General features: G+C 36.3%; 3 protein-coding genes across 3 annotated transcripts; 1 reads left to right on the top strand and 2 right to left on the bottom strand.

Moving 5' to 3' along the window:
- LOC18042065 lies at window positions 1-1,950 on the bottom strand. The gene is made up of 3 exons (XM_006434676.2): window positions 1,115-1,950; window positions 834-1,019; window positions 1-718 (listed from the first exon to the last, which is right to left on the bottom strand). The coding sequence occupies exons 1-3, from the start codon at window positions 1,604-1,606 to the stop codon at window positions 428-430; spliced, it is 969 nt and encodes a 322-aa protein (XP_006434739.1). The 5' UTR covers window positions 1,607-1,950; the 3' UTR covers window positions 1-427.
- A 4,171-nt stretch (window positions 1,951-6,121) lies between these two features.
- Window positions 6,122-14,850, bottom strand: LOC18041369. The gene is given in 3 exon segments (XM_006434675.2): window positions 6,122-8,468; window positions 9,594-9,622; window positions 12,493-14,850. Coding segments are annotated over 3 exon segments (4,563 nt in total). The 5' UTR covers window positions 14,811-14,850; the 3' UTR covers window positions 6,122-6,252.
- Window positions 14,851-18,494: 3,644 nt separating this feature from the next.
- Window positions 18,495-20,768, top strand: LOC18041367 (subtilisin-like protease SBT1.7). Its single transcript, XM_006434673.1, has one exon. It carries the CDS (start codon window positions 18,495-18,497, stop codon window positions 20,766-20,768), a length of 2,274 nt encoding a protein of 757 aa, XP_006434736.1.
- The last annotated feature ends 1,340 nt before the right edge of the window (window positions 20,769-22,108 follow it).

Genomic DNA, 22,108 nt, shown 5'->3' with positions numbered 1-22,108 from the left:
GCAATTAAGAGTTGACCGCAAGAAACACAATCTTTACAAAATACCAACCACATACAAATGGTCTTATGATATAAACAATATGTAATAGTTTACATTACATCGTCATCTAAGAAATCAATAAATTATAACAAAAGACGAAAGATCACTCACACACAAGTCACTATCTAAACGCAAGGTATTTTTCCAATCTCCGCTCTCCGGGCAGCCTAAAAGTCCACACACGCATGAAACCCCTTTGCCCAAACAACTCAAAAGCTCTCCCGCTTAGCTGTAACTCAACTCCACTGGCATCAAAAAATTTAAAAAAAAAAAAAAAAGAGGAAGAACAACAAAGAATGCACGAAAGTCTCTTTAACGTGCTTCATTAATATTTTTTTAAAAAAATTAGATTTTGTGTCTTTGGTGCTGTGTATTCATTCATTCAGATTCAGTCATATGTGCAAGAGTTCTTGAGGGAGACAGGAACATTGAGCTTTTTGGGATCGAAAGTAATAGAACACGCAATATTCTTGTAAAACTTAGGCTTGACCAATTTTCCCAAAACGTAAGCTCTGGATCGGACCACGAAGTTCAGATTGAGAGGCACTGGATGACTTGTGCTGCCCGTTGTACTGTTGATGCTCAAACCAGCTCCACTACCATATAATGGGATCTTGTTACCCATCACCGCAACGCTTACTGTTTTCTGACTCTTTCTCGATTGATAGAACTTCCTAATCTGCAACGCCAGTAAGTACCCATTTCACTTTCCCCAAACAATTACAAAACTTAAACTAGCTAAAACTAAAACTAAAACTAAAACGAAAATTAGAAGGATATTTGTCATGACTTACGGCTCCTGAGGCAATTGTGATTTCAGAATAAGATAGATCCAGAGGATTCGATGTTACATGGACGCCAAAAAATGTGCCGGTATTACGGTAGATCATCTTCACTGTAGAGTTCACTGTGATCATATCAGTTGCCACTCCAGAAAAATCTGAACCAGCTTGAATCTTGAAATGCTCGAAATTTATGCTCTGCGAGACCAAAAAGAGAATAAAAAAATAAAATAAAAACCCCGAGATGACAGAAAAATCAACTCAAATCGATTCACAACTAATTTCATGTGTACCTTCATAGTGATCTTGGGTTTCTGGGACTTGCTAGCGCCCCAGAGAATCAAAGAGAAGAGAGAGAACAAAAGAAAGAAGCCAAGAACAAAAGCGAGGAAATAGCAACGGCGGGGGAGACCGCTTCGACGCTCTTCATCTTCAAGAAGCCCCTCTTCCTCAATGACGTCACACTCCTTATTCCATCGCTTCTGTCCCTTTCTTTGTCCACCTCGAGACGCATCATTGGGCGAGATCTTGCGGGATCCAGGCTTTAAAGACCCGGAAAACCTGCTGGAAGACGACTCACGGGAGTGGCGCCCGATGGATGAGTGAGAGTGCGGCGGTGAGCCCGCGGGACTGAGCACCGGCGTTGAGTGAAACGACGTCGTCGTTTTCTCTCCATCGTGTGAGTCCCTCGACGGGCTTTGCACGTAATAAACTGGACGCCGTGGAGATCTCGTGGGAGACGAGGGGGCGAGGCTGGTCACCTCTGAGTCTGTCTTGGCGTGCATTGTTGTGTTCAGTTAGTAAAGAAGATCAAGATTATGCTATCGCGCTATGCCTATGTATGAATGTTGAAATTACTTGATGAGGAGATTTTAGGTTAAGCATTGAACCCTAATATCTCAACACGTGGAATATTATAATTGGCATACGCGACCCGGAAATATTTTTTTTACACCGTACTGGACTAAACAAAAGTGTGGAGATGTGGTATTTGGTTTGGCAAAGGAAGCAGCCAGGAACTAATTACCCGAGCCCCGACAGCCAATTTCCAGTTGGCACCGCACAACTGTTTATTAATGTATTGGCTGTGCCCCGCTTAGACTTGATTGCAAGATGTTTTTGTGGGTGTGTATCCGACGGTGGCCGCTCAATGATCATAGAAGAAAGAAAAGAGAGAAATAAAAATTGACTTTGTCTAATGCAATTGAAGTGACTAGCTCATTTATTAATTATGACCCTGTGAGTCATACACAATTATCTTTATCTCAGCACTAAGCTTTTACAACAAACACGTGAACCCATGTGCCAAACTACTCCATTCAACGAGTGTGAATTGGCACCGAGGGGACTCGAAAACCTTTTCCCATATGACGGCGAGGCTGTTTGAATTAAAAATTTAATTTAAACCCTCTTATTTTAATAAGTTATTTTATTATAAGAATGTCTGTTATATAAATTACTAATAAAAAATTTTCTTTTATAAATTAATATAATATAATTATTCTGAATATTCATATAGCAGGCTCACTATTTAATATATAATTTTTTTGCCATAAACCTTAAAAATTTAACTTCCAATCTCTTAAACCTTATTTAGTTACACAACGACCAAATCAATATATTTAATATATTTTAATTTTTTATTTAAAAATTATTTTTTACAGGCTTCTCTTTCTTCTTCTTCTTCTTTTTTAGTTTTCTTCTTTTTCCTGTTGTACTTCTTCTTTTTCTACTGTTACTTTTTTTCTTTTTTGGCCTAATGGCCGTTTATTTTCAATTGTTTGGTAAAAAAATTGGGGTGTAAAAACCAATATTGATCATATTATTTAATAGACAAAAACTAGTAACTAAAACTTATGTTAACGAATTTGTTTGGAACATAATTTGGTTCTATTGTTATAATTAAATTGTTATTAATTCATTTTGAATGTGCTAAATAATTTCTTGGTATTTTGAATAAATTAATTTAATTAGTTTAAGTATAAGTCTTTTTTGGTATTTTAAATAGTATAGAAAATAAAACTTAAGTTTTTAAATTTAATACATGAGTATACATAGCAATAAAATATTAAGAGTAAATTTAGAATGCAAATAGCCACGTCCTTCATATAATTGCTTGCTTTCTTTTTTTTTTTATTATTATTAGTTCAGACAACTGTAACCTCTCTAAAAAGAAATTTAAAATCCCTTTTAAATATTTGTAACTTTAATTTTTATTGAAAATATATTTAAGGATACAGTGTATCTAATTAAAAATAACATGTTAAATAATCCAACCCTTCTTTTCTGACAATCTCCGAAAGGAGCATGCGTAAAGCCCACTGTCCCTCTGTCCCTACCCGGCCCAATTTGCACATGGCAGGTCCAAAATAGAAACGAATTTGCATGGGTTTACCTCGTCTGCCCTTTATACTGTTTAAATTTTGGGATAGTAAGAGTTATCTCGAGGGTTGTATTAAAAAAAAAATTTTAAAAAAAAGTTATCTCCAGAGTTAAGACGCTGAATCCTTCAATTTTGCAGATGTTTTTTCAAAAAAATTTTGCTGGGGGTGGGTCTGGTGGCCTACCAATGAAATTTTAAATTGCCTATTTAAAGAATAACGATATTTAACTCTTTCAAATTATTTTTATTATTTATCATACTTATCTTTATTAAAATAAAATTTTTTTATTTTATTCTCCTTTTCCACCACGTCCTCTTTCTTTATAGTTTAACCATCAGTCCATCACTCATTTTTATTGACAAAAAATTTATTATCATCACCACCACTAACATATAATGAATTTAATATTAAAATTTATGAATAAATGGTGGGTTTTATTGTCATTAATGATGCTAGTTTTACTTTGTGTGATAATTTAAGATTTTATTTAATTTCAAATAAGGATTTGATTAAGAGTTAGTATTTACATTCGGATTTTGAATCAATTAAAAAAAATGACAGATGAGAAGTTAAGCTATTATGAAATTGAGAGAGAAGAAAAATAATAATTTTTATGTTATTTTTATCTTTTAATGAGATTAATTTTAAAATAAATAATATTAATTAAAAAGTGAGCACTAGTCAGAGAAAACAGAATTTACAAGTTTATGATGTATTTAGCAATAAGCAACATTATCAGCGATCAGGAAGACTGTTTCATTGCAACTCCTAGTCAATTGGCCCAGACTGCTGAGACCCATTTATCCATTGGACTTCAGAACCATGACTCCGTTAGGTTGCTCGATGCAGTATGGATAGAGTGGGCCTCTTTAACGCCCCTCTAAAATTCTCATGACATATCTTTTGAATGTTGTTTTTTGAAAAAAAAAAATACCTTCTAACCATATTCTCATAAAATTTTATATTAAAAAAAAAATCTCTTTTTAAATTGCATATAATTTTTAAATATTAAAATTCTCTTACTTTTTCTTTCTTATTATATAAATTCTATTTTCATATTTCTTGACTCTTATTATTTTTTTGAAAAAATATTTTTAATTAAAATTTAAAATACAAATATAGATTATAAAATAGCATAGGCTTTAAAAGTTTGTTAAAAGAATAATTTTCCTAAGTGTTTGATTGAATCTTTATTTAAAACAGGAAATGAATCAATTTGTGTTTGGTAATTTAATTAATTTCAACTGAAAAAAGAGTTTTACGGGGGATTTTGAGTGGGCCAATCAATACACACGAAGCCTAACCTTGTTTGATCCCATTCCCATGCGCAGTATGGCCGCATCGCTATGGAGGTCAACAGATACACACACTACAATGTCAATACTCATGACTTTGCCAACTAAACTAAAATACGTATATGTTACATTATTTCCATTTTTTCGAAGAACCACGCGATCCGATCTCCCGTTGGATCATCCAATTGACCAAATAATGATCTTCTTAACTGACAAAAGCGATGGATCTGAGTTGGAAGTTTGTAGATTCTACCGTTAGGCCGTAGTGTTTGTATGCTTCCATCTTTCCCCCATCGGGAACGAAAGGGCATGGGCTCAATAAATTAAGTAAAACAAATCTGCAATCTAAAAGTTTGTGAACCCATTAACGTCGAGAGATTTCTGCCACCATTGTTTCGTCCACAGCGTCGACTTTGCTGCATACATGTGAGTTGGGCCCTCTCGGCCTGACTCTCTCATGACTATTCGCTCAATTTGATGCGCTCAAATACAATATTCTATCAAGAAGTTCAATAATTTAACTACATCTCACACAAATTGTTAGATAATTTATACATATTTTGCTTACACATTGTAATTAAAGATTTTAGGTAGATGTATAACAATTTAATTATTTATGATGCATGCACAGATCTTACCTTCGTATACTTCTACTATTACAAAGATTCGACTTAAAAACCAAATACGTAATGGTTAATGAGAAAAGAAAGAGTTAAGGTCCACGTTAGCATATCATTAATACGTACCATTACAGTTTGGTTGGAAATTGCTTGCGATATCATACCATCAAGTTGAAAAGAATTGAAAGCCAATCTACTAAATCAGTGATGAGTTAGTTGTACATGTAGCCAAGGAAATTTTTGTATGAGTGCACGTATAATATCGTGAGGCAATGGAGCAAGCAACACCAAAGCTCCAAGGTTGTCACAACACCCGTTGAATTAAACGTATTACTAGCGAGCGTATTATCTTCTCAATTATATATTACTTGTCATAACTACTCTTCATAAATCAATTAATGAAGCTAAGATGTAATGTTTCCTTAAACTTCAAATGAAAGATAGAGGCGGTGAGTGATGGCTAAGACAGCAAAAATAATTGAGAAGAGAACACGCATGCAAGAAACCAGAAGAGATAAAGAGGAAGCGCGTACGAGTCATAGTGTGCTTGCTTATCTTATTCATGAAAATTGAAAAGATAGACAAACAATATTGTACGGTGTGATTTTTTGTGTATGCATGCCGTCTGGATAACAGGCAGCCTATTCGTCACGTCATTTTCTACACAGGATATTTTGTATATTTCTGGCGTGGGAGCATTTAATTAAAAAGAGAAAGATAATGGACGAGTTTTCTTGTCTAACTCGGCAAAAAATTTCAGTTTGGAGACCGCGCGAGCCACCGATGTTTCATACACATCACTACTAGTCATAAATTCAGGACTTACTTAATTTTGCGCAAAAGATGAAAAATCTTTTACTTCACACGTGAGGTTAAAAAACAAGGGGAAAAAAAAAACTCCCGGAGAATCAAATAATCAAGGTAAGTCGATGGAATCAGCTCAATTATGGACCAGGACCGAGGTGACCAATTCGTCTTATAGAAATCATTTGAGAATGTAATAAATTTTAATTACCATTTTATTGAACTCTAGGAACAAGGAAGCTCCATTACCAACCAATGGTTAAGTTATTACAAGGTTATTCATAAAGTAAAGAGGACGAGTTATTAATTAAGTTGGTTAATATATGTTCTACGAAGGTGCTTCCGTGCCTAAGCTTGTAACCACTATCGGACTCTTCACCACATGTTTACCTCCAGTCTCTATCCAACTCAGATAACAAAATGCTACTACTGTTTCTTCATCCATTTGGTTTGGACCTTCTATGCGCAGCTTGTAGCTTTGCTTTGCGTATTTGCCTTTAAAAGTCAACTTATCTGGATCGACACTGACGTTAAACCCTTTCAATGGCGTCACACTAGCAGTGTAAGTTGACACTCCTTCTCCAACATTAGTCACTGTTCTCTGAAATTCTTGCGCGGACTTTGATTCATTTGCATTAAAAAAGGCAATAAAAGAAGGGTAGTTAAGATCCAAAGCCGATGTTGAACAGTTGACTGAATAGGACCTCGTGATGGTTTGGATTCGCTTCATGGTCAAGTTTAATGCACAAAGAAGACTAACATAATCTTCAGTGGTTGCATCATAGATGAGCCCGGGGTCTAATGCCTTGTCGGGATTGATATGTCCAGCTCCCATGGCTATGGGGGTGGCAGGTTTGTTATCATCACCAATGTCTTTAATATCACTGTTTGTGTTATCAGTGGAATCTGATGTGGTCATTATGGCCGATCGGATAGCTGCAGGGCTCCATTCGGGATGTGCTCCTCTCAAAAGTGCAGCTATTCCTGCTGCCATTGGGCATGCCATGGATGTCCCCGACTGTAGATTGAAGTTACTATATATGAGCTTTGAGTTGGTCTGAGACACCGGAAGATTTGAAGGCCATGAAGCTAAGATTGAATCCCCAGGAGCCATAACATCAGGCTTCAAGACAAATGGGCAGCTGATTGATGGGCCTCTAGAGCTGTAGCTGGCCACACTTGGTGCTGGTTTCGTTCCCAGCTCTGTTTTTTGGAACTGAATGGTTGCCGTTGCGTTATTCTCGATCTTCATATAGTCTTTGAGAATGTCACCAGTTTTCGAATTCATGAATACCGCTGGAAATGAGCTTTGCAGAAAGAATTCCAGTCCGTCGAAATCGGATATGAAGACACCTCCAGAGACGCTCGCATTTTGAATGTTATCAACTTGGTTGCTAAGGGAATCGTTCTTGTCCTGGCACACAACAATTTTTTCCCCAACTTTCTTCAGTTCAGCTAAATTGAGGCATTCATCCATGAAAACAATTGGGAAGTCGATTAAAGATGAATTCCCCGGATAAAGAGACAAGCCCGTGACAGTGTTTCCATTTCCAAGAGTTAAAGTAGCGCCCAATTCACGATCCATTGTACCAGCAGCAACTGTCATAACCCAAGGTATGCCATTATGTAGGGTCCCAATGAATGGCCCTTGGTTTCCCGCAGACGTAGAGACGAAGATATTCTTTTCAATGGCTGCAAATGTCGCTATGGCAACGGGATCTTCATATAAGTCAACCCCATCCAAGCCCAATGACATGGACAAAACATCAACTCCATCAATAATTGCTTGGTCAATTGCAGCAATTATATCAGAAGTAAAAGAACCTTCATTCCAGAGAGCCTTGTACATGGCCACCCGTGCCAGTGGAGCCGTGCCTAGAGCAGTCCCTATGGCATAGCCAAAGTATGATGCACGTTCAACATAACTTCCAGCTGCTGTGGATGAAGTGTGAGTCCCATGTCCATTTGCGTCGCGCGGAGAATTCATGGCTATGGTGATAGTGGGATTTTTGGCAAGTAGACCTTTGTTGAAAAACCGAGCTCCAATAAGCTTCTTGTTGCATAATGAGGAATTGAATTGGGTGCCACTCTCACATTCTCCTTTCCATCTTGATGGAATTTCAGTCATGCCTCCGTCGTTATAGCTTTCGCTTTCTGGCCATACCCCTGTGTCCACCACCCCAATTATAATATCTTTGCCAAATTTTGAAACTGGCCATGCCCCTGATTTCGGATTAAGGCCAAGAAACTGAGATGAATGTGTGGTGTGTGGTTTAACAGGCAAATCCCTAATGGAAGAAATATAGCCTGGAGAGCTTTTCAAGGCCTCCAGCTCAGCAGGAGTGAGACTAGCACTGAAGCCATTGAGAACGTGACTATAGGTATAGAGTAATTTGGAAGAGGAAATATTGTTGAAGATATTGGTGTTTGCCTCAACATTTCCAGAGACAGATTGAAGCGTGGCTGAGTACCAACCATGTTGGCCTCGGAATGCTTTCGGCATCGCCGATAAGTCCATGTGGACAATATAATTATCGCGATTTGCTAATGTGGAGCTGCAGTGTAAGATAGAGATGAAGGAAAGCCAAATAATGTTCAAGCAAACACGCTGAGACCGAGAAGCCATGTAGGAGATATTGCAAGTGCTATGAGATTTCTGAACAAAATTATCAACTGCTGATACGGCTTATATACAAATTGAGAAGTATGGGCACCTTAAGAGTTCCACTCATTAATATATATGTATATATATATATCTCAGCTTCCGTATCAATTGCAGCGGCAATTATATATGTATATATATCAAGCAGGAAACGAAGGGCCAACGCCAGTGAGCATTTCTCCCATCCTCAAAAGTGTGGAGCAGATTGGCTATGAGAATTCCGATGACAAAATCAAGTGATTAGTGGTCTTACAGCCCCCATGTGGCTAGAATTGTGCAAGTCATAGCTAATCTATGTCACTCTTTAACAATCTTGACTTATCTGCAAAGGAGGATACGTGAACGTGACTTTCATCTTCTTATTATAGAATCAATTTGCACAACTTTTTGCACTCCAGAGTAGGTTCTTCCTTTGCAGCGTAAACCCCAACTTACGTTAATAATAGTAATGATAAATTAAAGATGGTGGGATAAAGAATTGTTATTGCCTTATCATTTTTCATTTTAAAATTTAATTAACTCCGTTTAATTAATAGATAGAGTTACCGTTTTCTTTTGCTTAAAAGCTTATTAAATTATACTTAATTAGGATGGTAGTTAATTGCACGTTTTCGAGTAAAGTTAATTAGTATAATAAGTTCAAGGCATAGTTATTTACATTTACTCATTTACGCACCAAGAGAAGAGAGAGCGAGAAATCGGGAGAGATTGATAAAGACAATTCTATTTCAACGAAGGACATGATGATGATCTTAAGGGTTCGTAGAAAATAGGATTTTTCGTGAACTAAGTAAATTCATTTATAATATTAACGTATTTATTTGTAGTATACGACCATTTGATATCATAATTAATATTCAGCCAAAATTAATTTCAAATAGCGTAACTTATTATATTTAAAGAAAATCTGTTATCACTCAAAAATATTTTCTTAATTTTACACAATTAACGAATAATTGAAGATAACTCTAATTTTAATTTTCAGCATTTATTTCCAACGTAAATACCATTTCAATGATTCATAAGTATTAAATATGTTTGAAAGTTCCAAAAGTTACAATTTTTCGTGTGTTGAAAAAGATACATTGAATATGTAATTGTTTGGGTCGTAATTCTCTTGATCTTTATAGAGCAAAAATTCAAGTGATACCACATGGTATGAATATACAATAATGTTTGGTAGGAGTGCTTGCGGATAAGATTTTGCGGATTATAAAGTTTTAATCCAATCCAATCACGGATTGGTGAAATTCATTTCATGTGTCTACGGATCGGATACGGATTCGACTCAGTCCACCATTTTACAGATTGGTTTGCGAGCTAAAAATTTTTAATTCCGTCATATTCACGAACTAACTAAATAAAAAAATAATATAAAAATAATTTTCCTACCGATCAAATTTAAGATTAAATAATATTTAAATAAATTAATTGTTTAAATAAAGTTAGAAAATATATTAAAAGTTTCAAAATATAACACATCAAAAAGAAAAAAAAAATCTCATTTGTTTAGATCAGTACATGAAAATTAACTGTTTAGGAAGCTATATTTGTTTATTTAATTATTTTTATTTTATGTTATATTGGATAAGATATAATATGGTGTTAATGTAAATATATTCTAACTTGTTTATTTATTAGTAAGTACTAATGCCATATTCTAACTTAAATAATTTTTTTTTTTTTACAGATTCGCAAATTTTTACAAATTTATATAAGTAAATCCATATCTAATTCATTGATCGCGGATTTTTAAAATTTCAATTCAATCCAATCCACCAATCCACAGATCAAATTTTTACGGATCAGACGGATTGAGCAAATTAGATTGGATTATGAAAACCTCTAATGTTTGGGCTCATAGTTCATAATTAATATTATTGTTAGTTTGTTACTATTATCACTACAGACTAACTAGTTTGTTATTCTTGCAACACATAATTGTTGTTACTGTTATTTCTAAAATTTTTGGGAAACTGTTATGACTATATCTTTCCAAGAAACTTATTATTATTTTAATAGAATCATTAGGGGTGTAGGTGATATTATGTAGCATGAACAAAAATATTTTATAGTTTTATTTATTATGCTTACCATTGTTATTATTGTTGTTGTTTTTTTTATCGATAAAGTATTTACTGTTGAGTAAATAAAGGTTTATATCTGTGATTTGTAAAAGTGGTATTTGTTTCTGAAAAAACATTAAATGTCGTTAAATAATAGTAATTTTATGAATGAATTTATTTATCAAATTGATAGCTCCCCCTCATCATTAACATTTAATACGCTGAGAATATTAGTTTTAGGAGATTGGAATAGAACAATAGAGCTCCATAAATTTAGGCTGTTGGAAGATTAATTGGAGCTTCGATTTAGACGGATAATAAATAAAAGCAAATTGGTCATTCAATAAATAGCTTTGGAGTAAGAATTTAGCTCCTAGCACCTTGTGTTTTTAATTGTAAAATGAGGAACAAGTATTTTTAGTTTAATGGATATTTATTTATTTTTTTGTCTGAACCACGAGGTGATCCTGAGTGAGCCCCAAATGTGAAAAGTATTTTTAAGCCTTTACCACAACTCAGACTAATTCCCGCTCGCACCAAGTCGGCCTGTAAAGGGTAAAGTGCTGGTCAAAATGATGACTCCATACGGGAGCGGGGCTTGAACCTTTGACCTCTCTTAAGGAGTTTAATGGATATTTATTAAGGGTAAGTTATAAGATTTGAGGATCACTAATATTCTATATTGTCACGTGTTCATGCCACGTGAATTTAGGGTGTCACATTCTGAGATTAGGCTACGGTGCAACTGTGGTACTGTGCCACACTTGCATCCAACCGTTAGATGCACTTGGATTGGTGGGGTCCACTAGTATCCAACGGCTGGATGCAACTATGGCACGATACCACAGTTGCACCACATATTTCCCCCACATTCTGTATGTTCAGATTAAAAATTTCTTGTACCCAGCTATTGTTTTCATACCGAATTGATTATGCATAATGGCGACTCTTGTTGAAGACGTGCACATTGTAGTTAGCTCTAGATTTAATTGCAAATTGTCGTAGGTTTTCACTGAAGACTAGTGTGAAATATCTAGAGAGGTAAACTGTCAAGGGAATCTGCAAATCTGTATTACTGTTTAATACCTTCAATTTCGGCTTCTGTCAATGTACATGAGTAAACTATTGATTAAGACTCAAAACGGTCCAGAGCAAACCAACTATAGTCGTAATTATTTTGATTGAAACCAGTCACATACTCTGCGATGGAAAAGGTAAAATGGACCTTGAATACATTGCCATTTTCAAAATCCAAATGCCAGCTATCGTGATTAATGATTTTGCGATAAAAGTTCAAACCATGTCGTTTTCTAATTTCAAAAAAAAAAAAAAGGGGGAAAAAAAAGAGTATACATTTTCTTTTCTCCTTCCGGCACGCAATTGGTTGTACAAAGTCTTTGCCAGATTGCATGATGGGATGGGAGCGGGTAGCGTGGTATTTGGTGCTACCATTGCCTTGCTGGGCCAATTGAGCCAGGCTGAGGCTGTGAAAAATTTTCTTTTACGAAATGGATTCTGGATTCTTTTGGCGATAGTTTTTTAGCATTTCATAGCTTGCTTCAATCATTAAATACTTTTAGAACAGGTTTATAATGCTGATCCTGAGAATGAAATCACAAATCATTCTCAAGGCTTGCAGAAAATATGATAATGTTGAAGACATGAAGAAAACATGAATGGATGGTCCTTTAAAGAGAAAAGGACTTGCAGAAAATCAAAAACACCAAATGATTCAAGCCTTTAATGATAATGTTGAAGATTTCCATACAACTTATTCAGGATTCACATACATGTGGGTTATTCCTGCACTTTGATCAGATCACATGATAAGTTATTTTATAGGCACAAAGACAAACTAAGTTAACTCATGAAAGGCGACACTGTAATAGGGCTCCTCACAGTGTGATTCCCATTTTCTTCAACCCAAACAAGTTCACCAAATGATATGATTTCTCCACCATCTGTCTTATAGTTTATAGTAAGAGTGTAGCTCTGCTGCTCATACTGCTTTCCGAAGACCAATGTGTCCGGTGAGACACTAATTACAGTACCTAGAGGTGCTGTGATCTTGGCTTTGTATGTTGCTGCGCTTCCTCCCACATTAGTCACAGTCCTGTGAAATGTTTGAACAAATTTTGTACTTGTGTTATCGTGCAAAGTAATAAAAGACGGATAGTTAAGATCTGAAGTGGGGGTGGAGCAGTTGTAACGGTTTGATCTTGTAATGGACAGAATCTGATTTTGGGTGAAGTTCATAGAGCAGAGGAGGTTCACATAATCCTGTGGGGTGGCGTCATAAATCAAACCCGGGTCAAGAGCCCGATTTGGATCAACTTGACCAGCTCCCATGGCTAGAGGTGAAGCAGACGTGAAATTGATTAGACCATTGTCTCGGATTGGATTGTTAGTGTTATCCAATGGATTTGCTGTAGTCACCATTGCAGACCTAATAGCAGCTGCACTCCATTCAGGGTGTGCGCCTCTAAGGAGGGCAGCCACACCAGCAGCATGAGGGCAGGCCATTGATGTCCCAGAAATCATATTGTAATCACTTGTCAAGAGTAAATTTGAACCAATTTGGGCTGTAGAAGTATTTGGAATCCAAGCAGCAAAAACTAGTGACCCAGGGGCCATTATATCTGGCTTTAAGATGCCTGGATAGCTCGGTGAAGGACCTCTAGAAGTATAGAAAGCCACGGCTGGTGCGTGCTCTGTGCCAAGAACAGTTTGCTGGAACTTGATGCTTGCCACAGGTTCCACGCCATTTCTGGCATAGTTGATGACAGCCGGTGCATCATGGGTGCTAATTACCACGCCAGGTATACTCAAACCGCCAAGTTCAAATAATTCAGGATCATAATCTGAAACAAATATAGCTCCCTGCATTTTTGATGCACTAACAACAGATATTTGCTTAGATACCGAACCTGTAGCTTCTTTGCATACGATGATGGCATCTGTTGGTAATTGAGATAATAATTTAGTTGAATTACATGCTGAGTAACTCTCGTTATATAGCAATGGCAAGCGTTCTACGAGAGCATTGGCTGGGAACATGGTCCATCCAATGATGGTTTCCCCACTCCCAAGAGTTGTTATGCCCGCAAATGAACGGTCAATGGTTCCAGCTGCAACAGTTAACACCCATGGGATTCCATTGTGCAAGCTCCCTAACGCTGGCCCTCGATTTCCTGCTGAAGAAGAGACCAGCACGCCCTTCTCCATGGCAGCAAATGAGGCTATTGCAATAGGATCTTCATACAATGGCGTCTCATCAAATCCCATTGATATTGAAATTACATCAACACCATCAGCAATAGCCTGGTCCATACCAGCAAGGACATCAGATGCATAGCGCCCTTCATCAAAGATGACCTTGTACATAGCCACTCTAGCCCGTGGTGCCACACCTTTTGCTGTACCTTTAGCATAGCCAAAGAATGAAGCATCATTCACATAATTCCCAGCTACTGTCGAGGATGTGTGGGTCCCGTGCCCCATGGTATCTCTAGCAGAATTCATGCTAATGTTAATCCCAGGATTAGCTGCTATAATACCCTTATTGAAATATCTAGCTCCAATAAGCTTTGAGTTACACAAGGAGGAATTGAACTCTTGTCCAGCTTGACATTCTCCCTTCCATCTGGTTGGAAGTGAGCCCATACCATCATCATTGTAGCTATCACTCTCGGGCCAGACCCCGGTGTCAATAACACCGACAATCACGTCTTCGCCATATTTTGAAGCAGGCCACAACCCGTTGGCAGTATTGAGGGAGAGAAATTCAGGGGTGTGGGTGGTGTCAAGTGTCACAGTCTTATCGGCATAAGCTGAGATGAAACCTGGAGACTTTTTAAGAGTCTCAAGTTCCCGTTTAGATAACACTGCACTGAAACCATGAGCAGCATTGTCATAAGAATACACAAGAGAGGGTGAGAATCGATGATGATTTGATTTGGCTGGCTTTTTAGACTTGAGGGAATGAACGACTGAAGAGTACCAATGGTGGTGGTTAAAGAAGGCTTTGGGCATATGGGACTTGTCCATGTGAACTATGTATGTTGATCTCTCATCTGAACTTGAGTTAGCATGGAAAGCCAACAGAAGCCATGAAAGAACGAAAAGGAATAATTGAGGAACACCATTAACAGAACCCATTATTTCTTTACCGAAAAGGAATTAGCTCGAGGCATGTGTTATTGGGGTCTCTATGGTTTGTGCGTATATATAGAAATGGACATCAGTTTAGAAAATATCAAAAAATTTACAAGACTTGGCGTTTAGTTAATTAAATCTTGCTGTTATGCAAGTGGCAGGAAATTTAATTAGTTGGTACAATGTCTTAGCTAGTAAACATAGTAATAGGAGTCACAGCCAATGATGTCGCATCGTATAATGGACGTTTACTTTTCTTGCCATGTGAAGCCAACAGATGCAATGCAAGAAATGAACCTATAAGAAACACAGGTTCATTTCAAATGGAGGCCGTGAGAATTGACGACAGCTAGGAAACTAGATTGACACAAACGGCATTTAACTAGCACATAAGCAGACTCTCTCCGGCAAGAGAAATAAAAATAACCCATAGGATGTGAATTTTTAATTTTAAAAATGTTTCTTAACACATCATAAAACTTTTAACTTTAATGATTACAATTTAGATAGGCTGTAAAATTGGATTTTCATTCAACTAACATGAAATATTGCACTAGAGTTTGGAACGGTTCGTGCTTCAATAATAAAAAACAGAACCAACAAATTAGTTGCACTGTAAAATAAAATTGGAAGATGCCAATTTTCTCCTATTGAAATTAATATATACTGTTTTTATAATAACCAAAACACCTTGACAAAAAATATTTATGAGAAAAGAGGGATAAATAAATTATTTACTTGATATTTTATCTTGTGAATATAAAATAATAGTTATTATAAAAAATTTACTTAAAATAATAAAAAGTACAAAAAAATCTAATTAATAATTTTTTATCTACTCAAAAACTTAAATTTCTTATTTTAGTATTTAAATCTTTTTATTTTAATTTATATCACTTATTTAATATTGTAAAATTATTAATACTAAAGGAGTTATTGAATATTATAAAAACGGTAAAAGAGTAAAAGAAATATTTTTATTTCAATAGAGAAACTCACAATCTTCTTTATAAAGTTAGTACGTCAGATCATTTTTAATAAGTCGTTCAAATGAATTGGCAAATAAAGAAAATAGGTAGTTATTTTTTTTTTTTTGGTCTTATCCACGAGGTATCCTGGGGAGGGCCCCAACTGTGGGAGAAACCTTTAAGCCCGTACCACAACCCAGACTAGAAGTCCCCGCTCGAACCGGGAGGCACAGGTTCTCCCAACAAAGGCGACTTCCCTGCGACTCGAACTGGGGAGCAAACCCAGTCAAGCCACTTAAGGGGACTCCATTGCCAGTGGAGCCAACACTTTGTTGGTAAATAGGTAGTTATTTTTGTTGTAAGGTCTTGGTAAAATCAGCGTCATTCGAATCTTGGTGAAACCTCGTCTCCTTTGATGGATTATAAAAAGTTTGGTCGATAAGAAAGGAGGAAAGTCAAATTAAATACGTTGATAATTCAACCTATTAAGTGGCAGCTGGCTTATTAACCTTGTCCTTGTTTGACGATTTCTTGCTTGACATTTACGAGGTTAGGAAACAGCAAGGTATGAGCATGTGATCAGTAATTATAAAATCCTGCAGGCTATTGTTGCAAAAAATAAAACGTGTATTAGTTTACATAAGTAACATAATGTAAAGTAGAGTATCATCGTACATTATATATCTTATTATCTATTAAAATTATTCTAATTCTAATTTATTCAAACAATTGAGTAAGAGAATTTAGATTAAAAATTAAAATAAAATAAGATAATTAAAAATTAAATAATGATGTAAGAAATAACAAAAATTATTGGGAGATTTAGGTATTAGGAAATTCAACTTCACCATAACCAATCCAATTCAATTATTCCATATATGCAATTAAAGAGTATTACTCACAATGACAAGTACTCTTCTGAGTAATGTAAAAATTGCCCTCACATATTAATCAACTATACTCTATATGAATATGTAAAGATTAATTAAACTCTATGTCAATTCTTAAGGAAAACTATACGAGTTGTGTTCGTACATCTCTGTTTTACGTTCAATTCATGACATCTAGTACACAGAGTAAAATTATTTCAATTTCCTCTTGATTCCGTTACGTATTCTTAAATATTGACAAGATATTTAAAAACATTAAGCATAATAATGAACACTCAATCATAAAATAATAATTAAAAATTACATAAATTTATAAAATTAAATCTTCCTAATTAGACTATATCACATCTCTAACAAAGTAAATTTAGTTCATGAGAAAATAAAGGAAATTCATAAATTTAATTGACAACATTAAAGCAAATTAGTTGGGAAAAAAAAATGAAAATATCAGTTCCATCTTCAATCGACTTTCCTTGCTCTTGGTTTTCGCCCTGATTCCGCTGCTCTCATCATGCCCGTAATACTTCCTTTGATATAATAATGCAAACCGGCTTGAACAATTACTAAGCCAAGAGGATCCGAAGCCAAATAGCCCATCACGATGTTGCCACGTATAAATTTATCAATTGATTCTTTAGTGCTCTCCTCCACGTGAATAAATTAAAAATTCTATCTCTCTTTTAATTCATGTTCACGGTCTGACTTTTCTTGTATTTCGTAAAATTGGCAATCAAATATTTGTTCCAATATTAAGTCATTAATACTGTGACTAATTTTTCCCCAACTCCAATTATTTTTTTCTTTATCTCCAAAATGTACTTATAATAACAAAATATAAAAATTAATATAATATAAATAATAAAAAGATAAAAATATTAATTTACAATATAACTATAACATATTTTATCGAGGGAGTCAAATCCAATATAACATGTTTATATTAATATGTGCATATCAAGAAGTTTGTAGAAAAGTCCCCAGGGCACATGCCGCACATCAACTTCGATGTCTGCTTGGGACGGCTAGGCCTAGAACAAAACCTTGAGAAAATCCGAACAAGGTTTAATTTCGTACGTTCTGCAGGCCACAGCTGATTCAATTAGCTTATATTTTAAGGGAGAAAGAAAATCCAGAAGTTCTACGGAAGGAAAAGTACAGGCACAGACATGCCATTGGTAACGTCACCATTCTATATTTTGGTTGCTTCCTGTAAACCCTATAGTGTCAAAAGGAGAATAGCTTACAGTTAACTTCATATAACAGCAAATGAAAAAGGTGACGAGTGATGAGTCCAACACTGAATTGTGCTAATATATTCATATCAAGCTATTTCTTTTGTCACTAAATATGCGGATAAATTAAGCAGATTCCATTGCGAGATAGACTTACGAGATGATTAATTTATATCTGCAGTTAACTGCTGTAGGGAAGGTCAAAACTTGAAAAGCATCGGCAACAAAAGCAAAGCTGCGCCGATTTTGAAACTGTATCCAACTGTTATATTGGATGGTTCACCCTCTAGGCATCTATGAGTAATGTCATCTTGGACAGTTGATCAAGTGGACCCAGGGAAAAGTTAAAGGAAAATGGGGGAAAAACAAAGCCTTGTCATTAATAAGCCAAGCAAAAACATCCATTCATAAACTTACTAAAAAACAGGTCGAACATAACACAGGACTAAAAGTTAGTGTTATGTAAATAACAAAGGAGAGACTTCCCTGCATCAGAGAGCTTCCTTATACGGCATTTATATATCCTCCACCTTTTAACATCATCCTCAATCTCCAACCTTGAATATCTTCCCCAACATTCTCCTCAGCACATCAGCCATGACCAGAAGAATAACTTTTCCCCATCTGATTCTGAACCATGCATTGCCTTGGCTACTGTTGTTGTTACTGGGAAGCGACAATGCAGAGTCAAGAAATGAAGACCACCAGACGTACATCATCCACATGGACCATTCTCACAAGCCATCGGCTTTCTTAACCCACGAGTCATGGCACCTTTCAATCCTAAAGTCAGCGTCATACCCTGCTGATCGCAACAACATGTTGTTATACTCCTACAATCATGTAATTCAAGGTTTCAGTGCCAGGCTTACACCTTCCCAACTATCTGAAATTGAGAAATCTCCAGCTCACCTTGCCACATACCCTGAGTCCTTTGGCAAACTATTCACCACCCACTCCCCAAATTTTCTTGGACTAAAACCTAACTCAGGCTTATGGCCTTCTGCAAGATATGGTCAAGGTGTAATAGTAGGTATTATTGATACAGGAATTTGGCCAGAGAGTGAGAGTTTTCATGACAAGGGAATGCCACCAGTGCCTCGACGATGGAATGGCCGGTGTGAGAATGGCACGGCATTTAGTCCTTTTGTCTGCAACAGGAAGCTCATCGGTGCTCGATCTTTCAGCAAAGGGCTGCAAGCCGCAGGTATAAATGTCTCCAAGGAATATGACTTTGACTCAGCAAGAGACTTCTTCGGTCATGGCACTCACACATCATCCACAGCAGCCGGTAACCACGTAGAGGGAGTAAGTCACTTTGGATACGCAAAAGGCACTGCAAGAGGCATAGCACCAAGAGCACATGTTGCCATGTACAAGGTCCTATGGGCAACAGACACAGAAGAGAGTGCAGCAAGTGATGTACTTGCTGGCATGGATCAAGCAATTGCTGACGGAGTCGATATCATGTCGTTGTCTCTCGGCTTTGACCAGACACCTTATTTCAATGATGTTATCGCCATTGCTTCTCTCTCAGCTATTGAAAATGGAATTGTCGTAGTCTGTGCAGCAGGCAATGATGGATTTCCACGGTCAATACATAATGGAGCACCTTGGATCACGACTGTAGGAGCTGGCACGCTTGACAGGAGCTTCCATGCAACAGTTACCCTAGATAATGGTTTAACCTTTAAAGGAATATCATATTTTCCAGAAAGCGTTTACATTACCGATGCGCCCTTGTACTATGGCAAAAATGACGTGAACAAGTCAATATGCCACTTGGGATCACTGAACCCAGACGAGGTTACTGGAAAGGTTGTTTTTTGTGACAACAGCAACAGAATTGACACCTATTCCCAAATGGAAGAGGTTGACAGGGCAGGCGCTTATGCAGCAATCTTCTTGACTGACACGCCAGATATAGATTCAGATGAGTATTACATTCCCAGCCTGATTCTGCCAACTTCTGCTGGGACGTCAATTAGACAGTATGTGACTGGGAAAAACAAATCAAAAGTGAAATCAATGAGGTTCATCTTGACAGAGCTTGGTACAAAACCAGCACCTCATGTGGCCTCATTCTCTTCAAGGGGACCGGACCCAATCAGTCCAGGGATTCTAAAGCCAGATATTGTGGCTCCAGGAGTTGACGTACTGGCAGCAGTTGCGCCTAACATTCCATTCATTGAAATCGGCAACTATGAATTGGTGACAGACTATGCACTATTTTCAGGCACCTCCATGGCAGCACCCCATGTTGCTGGAGTTGCAGCTTTGCTAAAAGCTATCCATCGGGAGTGGAGCCCAGCAGCCATCCGATCAGCTATAATGACTACGGCTTATCCCGTTAACATTGCTGAAAATGAAATAGGTGGCGTTCCTGCCACGCCACTAGATTTTGGGGCAGGCCATATAGACCCAAACAAAGCAATGGACCCTGGACTCATCTATGACGCAGACTTTCAGGATTATGTCGAGTTCCTGTGCGGCCTAGGCTATGATGAAAAGCAGATGAAAGCTGTCATTCGAAGAAATCAATGGAATTGCAGCCAAGAATCTACTGACCTGAATTACCCGTCTTTTGCAGCCGTATTTACCAATGAAACAACGGCAAAGAACTTCAGCAGGGTTGTGAAAAACGTGGGAGCAGAAGATTCAATATACCATGCAGTTTTGGAGTTTCCTGCTGGAATGAATATCAGGATAGAGCCTAGCACTCTAAAGTTCACTCAGAAATATCAGCTGCTGGATTTTGCCTTGAGTGTAGAGATTGACAGAGAATCTCCGAGAGTGAGCTACGGTTACCTCAAATGGATTGATCAGTACAACCACACAGTTTCAAGCCCCGTAGTGGCCATTAAAACCTAGCAAAATCATAATCATCCTTAAGATATCATGATTTCATAAGTCAATAATCATAATAAAGCATCAGTCTACAGCACAGACTCATAGTCAGAGATAATAAAATGGATCCCAAATGATGTTCTAATAAAAACATATATATTCGTGTGCAGTTCTTGTATGTCACACACAAAGAAGAAAAGTAAACCGGACCGAAACCAGAGAAAGTTATATGCAGATTAATGTATGAGTCTTGGAATTGGTATGAATCATTCACGAAACCTCGTAATTTGCTTATGAGCCTTAACCACAATTGTAGTTATATTATGACAGCGGTAGATTAAAAAAATAAAACAAGTGAAACTATACTCCAATTCGGCAATATAAGTTTTCCGATAAACATAAACCTTCAGCTTTATCTGAGAAAAATGAGTCGCAGCCAAATGCGAATCCAATTATAAGAAGGTCAAATTATGCCAAATCTAAAAGCAAAATAATATGAAATGAAGAGTTTACGGTTTACACTGATTATAATATTACAACTTAGGAGAAGAAACCCCTGAGAGATCGAAGAGTTACTCTGGGACTTTGAGTCTGGTTAGAGATTTGAAAGACGCGCCCAAAATTTCATCAACTTCAGGAAGGAAGGGCCCACGCAACTCCAACTAATCCCTCCTCTCTGCCTCAACGTGTCGCTCAACAACTTGCTAGAACAGTTTTGGCACTTTAACAGTTCTATCCGTATCAGAATTTGAATTAGTCGGTACTCAATATAGTCTTTGAATACTAAATAGTTTAATACAGAAAAAAAACTCGTCGCTCAACAAAAGCTTTCTTTTTTTTATATATATTTTAGGGTGCCTATAGGATAATAGGACGCAGTGTAAAAATCCCAACATGGATACTGGAATTAATCTAAAAGGTTTAAGTGTTGATTGAGTATATTTGCTCTTTATCAATTAAATAACTCAAATTCAATAAAGGATAAGAAATTATACCAGTTAAATAATTAATATAGAGAGAGATTTATAATTTGAAAAGAAAATAAACTAATTCAAACACAACTTTTAAGACACAAAATTTGGTTATTTAATACTTCATCGCTACAAAATATAATTAATTTATACTATTTATTTATAAATGTTATAAAAATTACAGTGTATATATTATTTCTTATAAATCATTTGGTAAATAAATTTCATTAATTACAAACAAAATTGTATCTTATATTACTAAATTATAATCGCATTACTTGATTGATATAAATTTCGTAATACATTACTATTGCTTTTGAAAATTTACATGTACAGTGAAAAGTTCAAAAAAAAAAAATCTTCATATGTAATGTTTTAATATCTTACAATTAA

Source organism: Citrus clementina, unplaced genomic scaffold (genome assembly GCF_000493195.1).
Source record: "Citrus clementina cultivar Clemenules unplaced genomic scaffold, Citrus_clementina_v1.0 scaffold_5, whole genome shotgun sequence".
Taxonomy (NCBI): domain Eukaryota; kingdom Viridiplantae; phylum Streptophyta; class Magnoliopsida; order Sapindales; family Rutaceae; genus Citrus; species Citrus x clementina.
The sequence above is the reverse complement of the archived record's forward strand: the minus strand, read 5'-3'. Positions and strand labels throughout refer to the sequence as shown.

Coding starts and splice junctions, on each gene's coding strand:
- LOC18042065 (XM_006434676.2), bottom strand. CDS start 1,606: ATGCACGCCAAGACAGACTCAGAGGTGACCAGCCTCGCCCCCTCGTCT. Junction 1,020..1,114: donor AACCCAAGATCACTATGAAG/GTACACATGAAA, acceptor TTGGTCTCGCAG/AGCATAAATTTCGAGCATTT. Junction 719..833: donor TCACAATTGCCTCAGGAGCC/GTAAGTCATGAC, acceptor CTGGCGTTGCAG/ATTAGGAAGTTCTATCAATC.
- LOC18041367 (XM_006434673.1), top strand. CDS start 18,495: ATGACCAGAAGAATAACTTTTCCCCATCTGATTCTGAACCATGCATTG.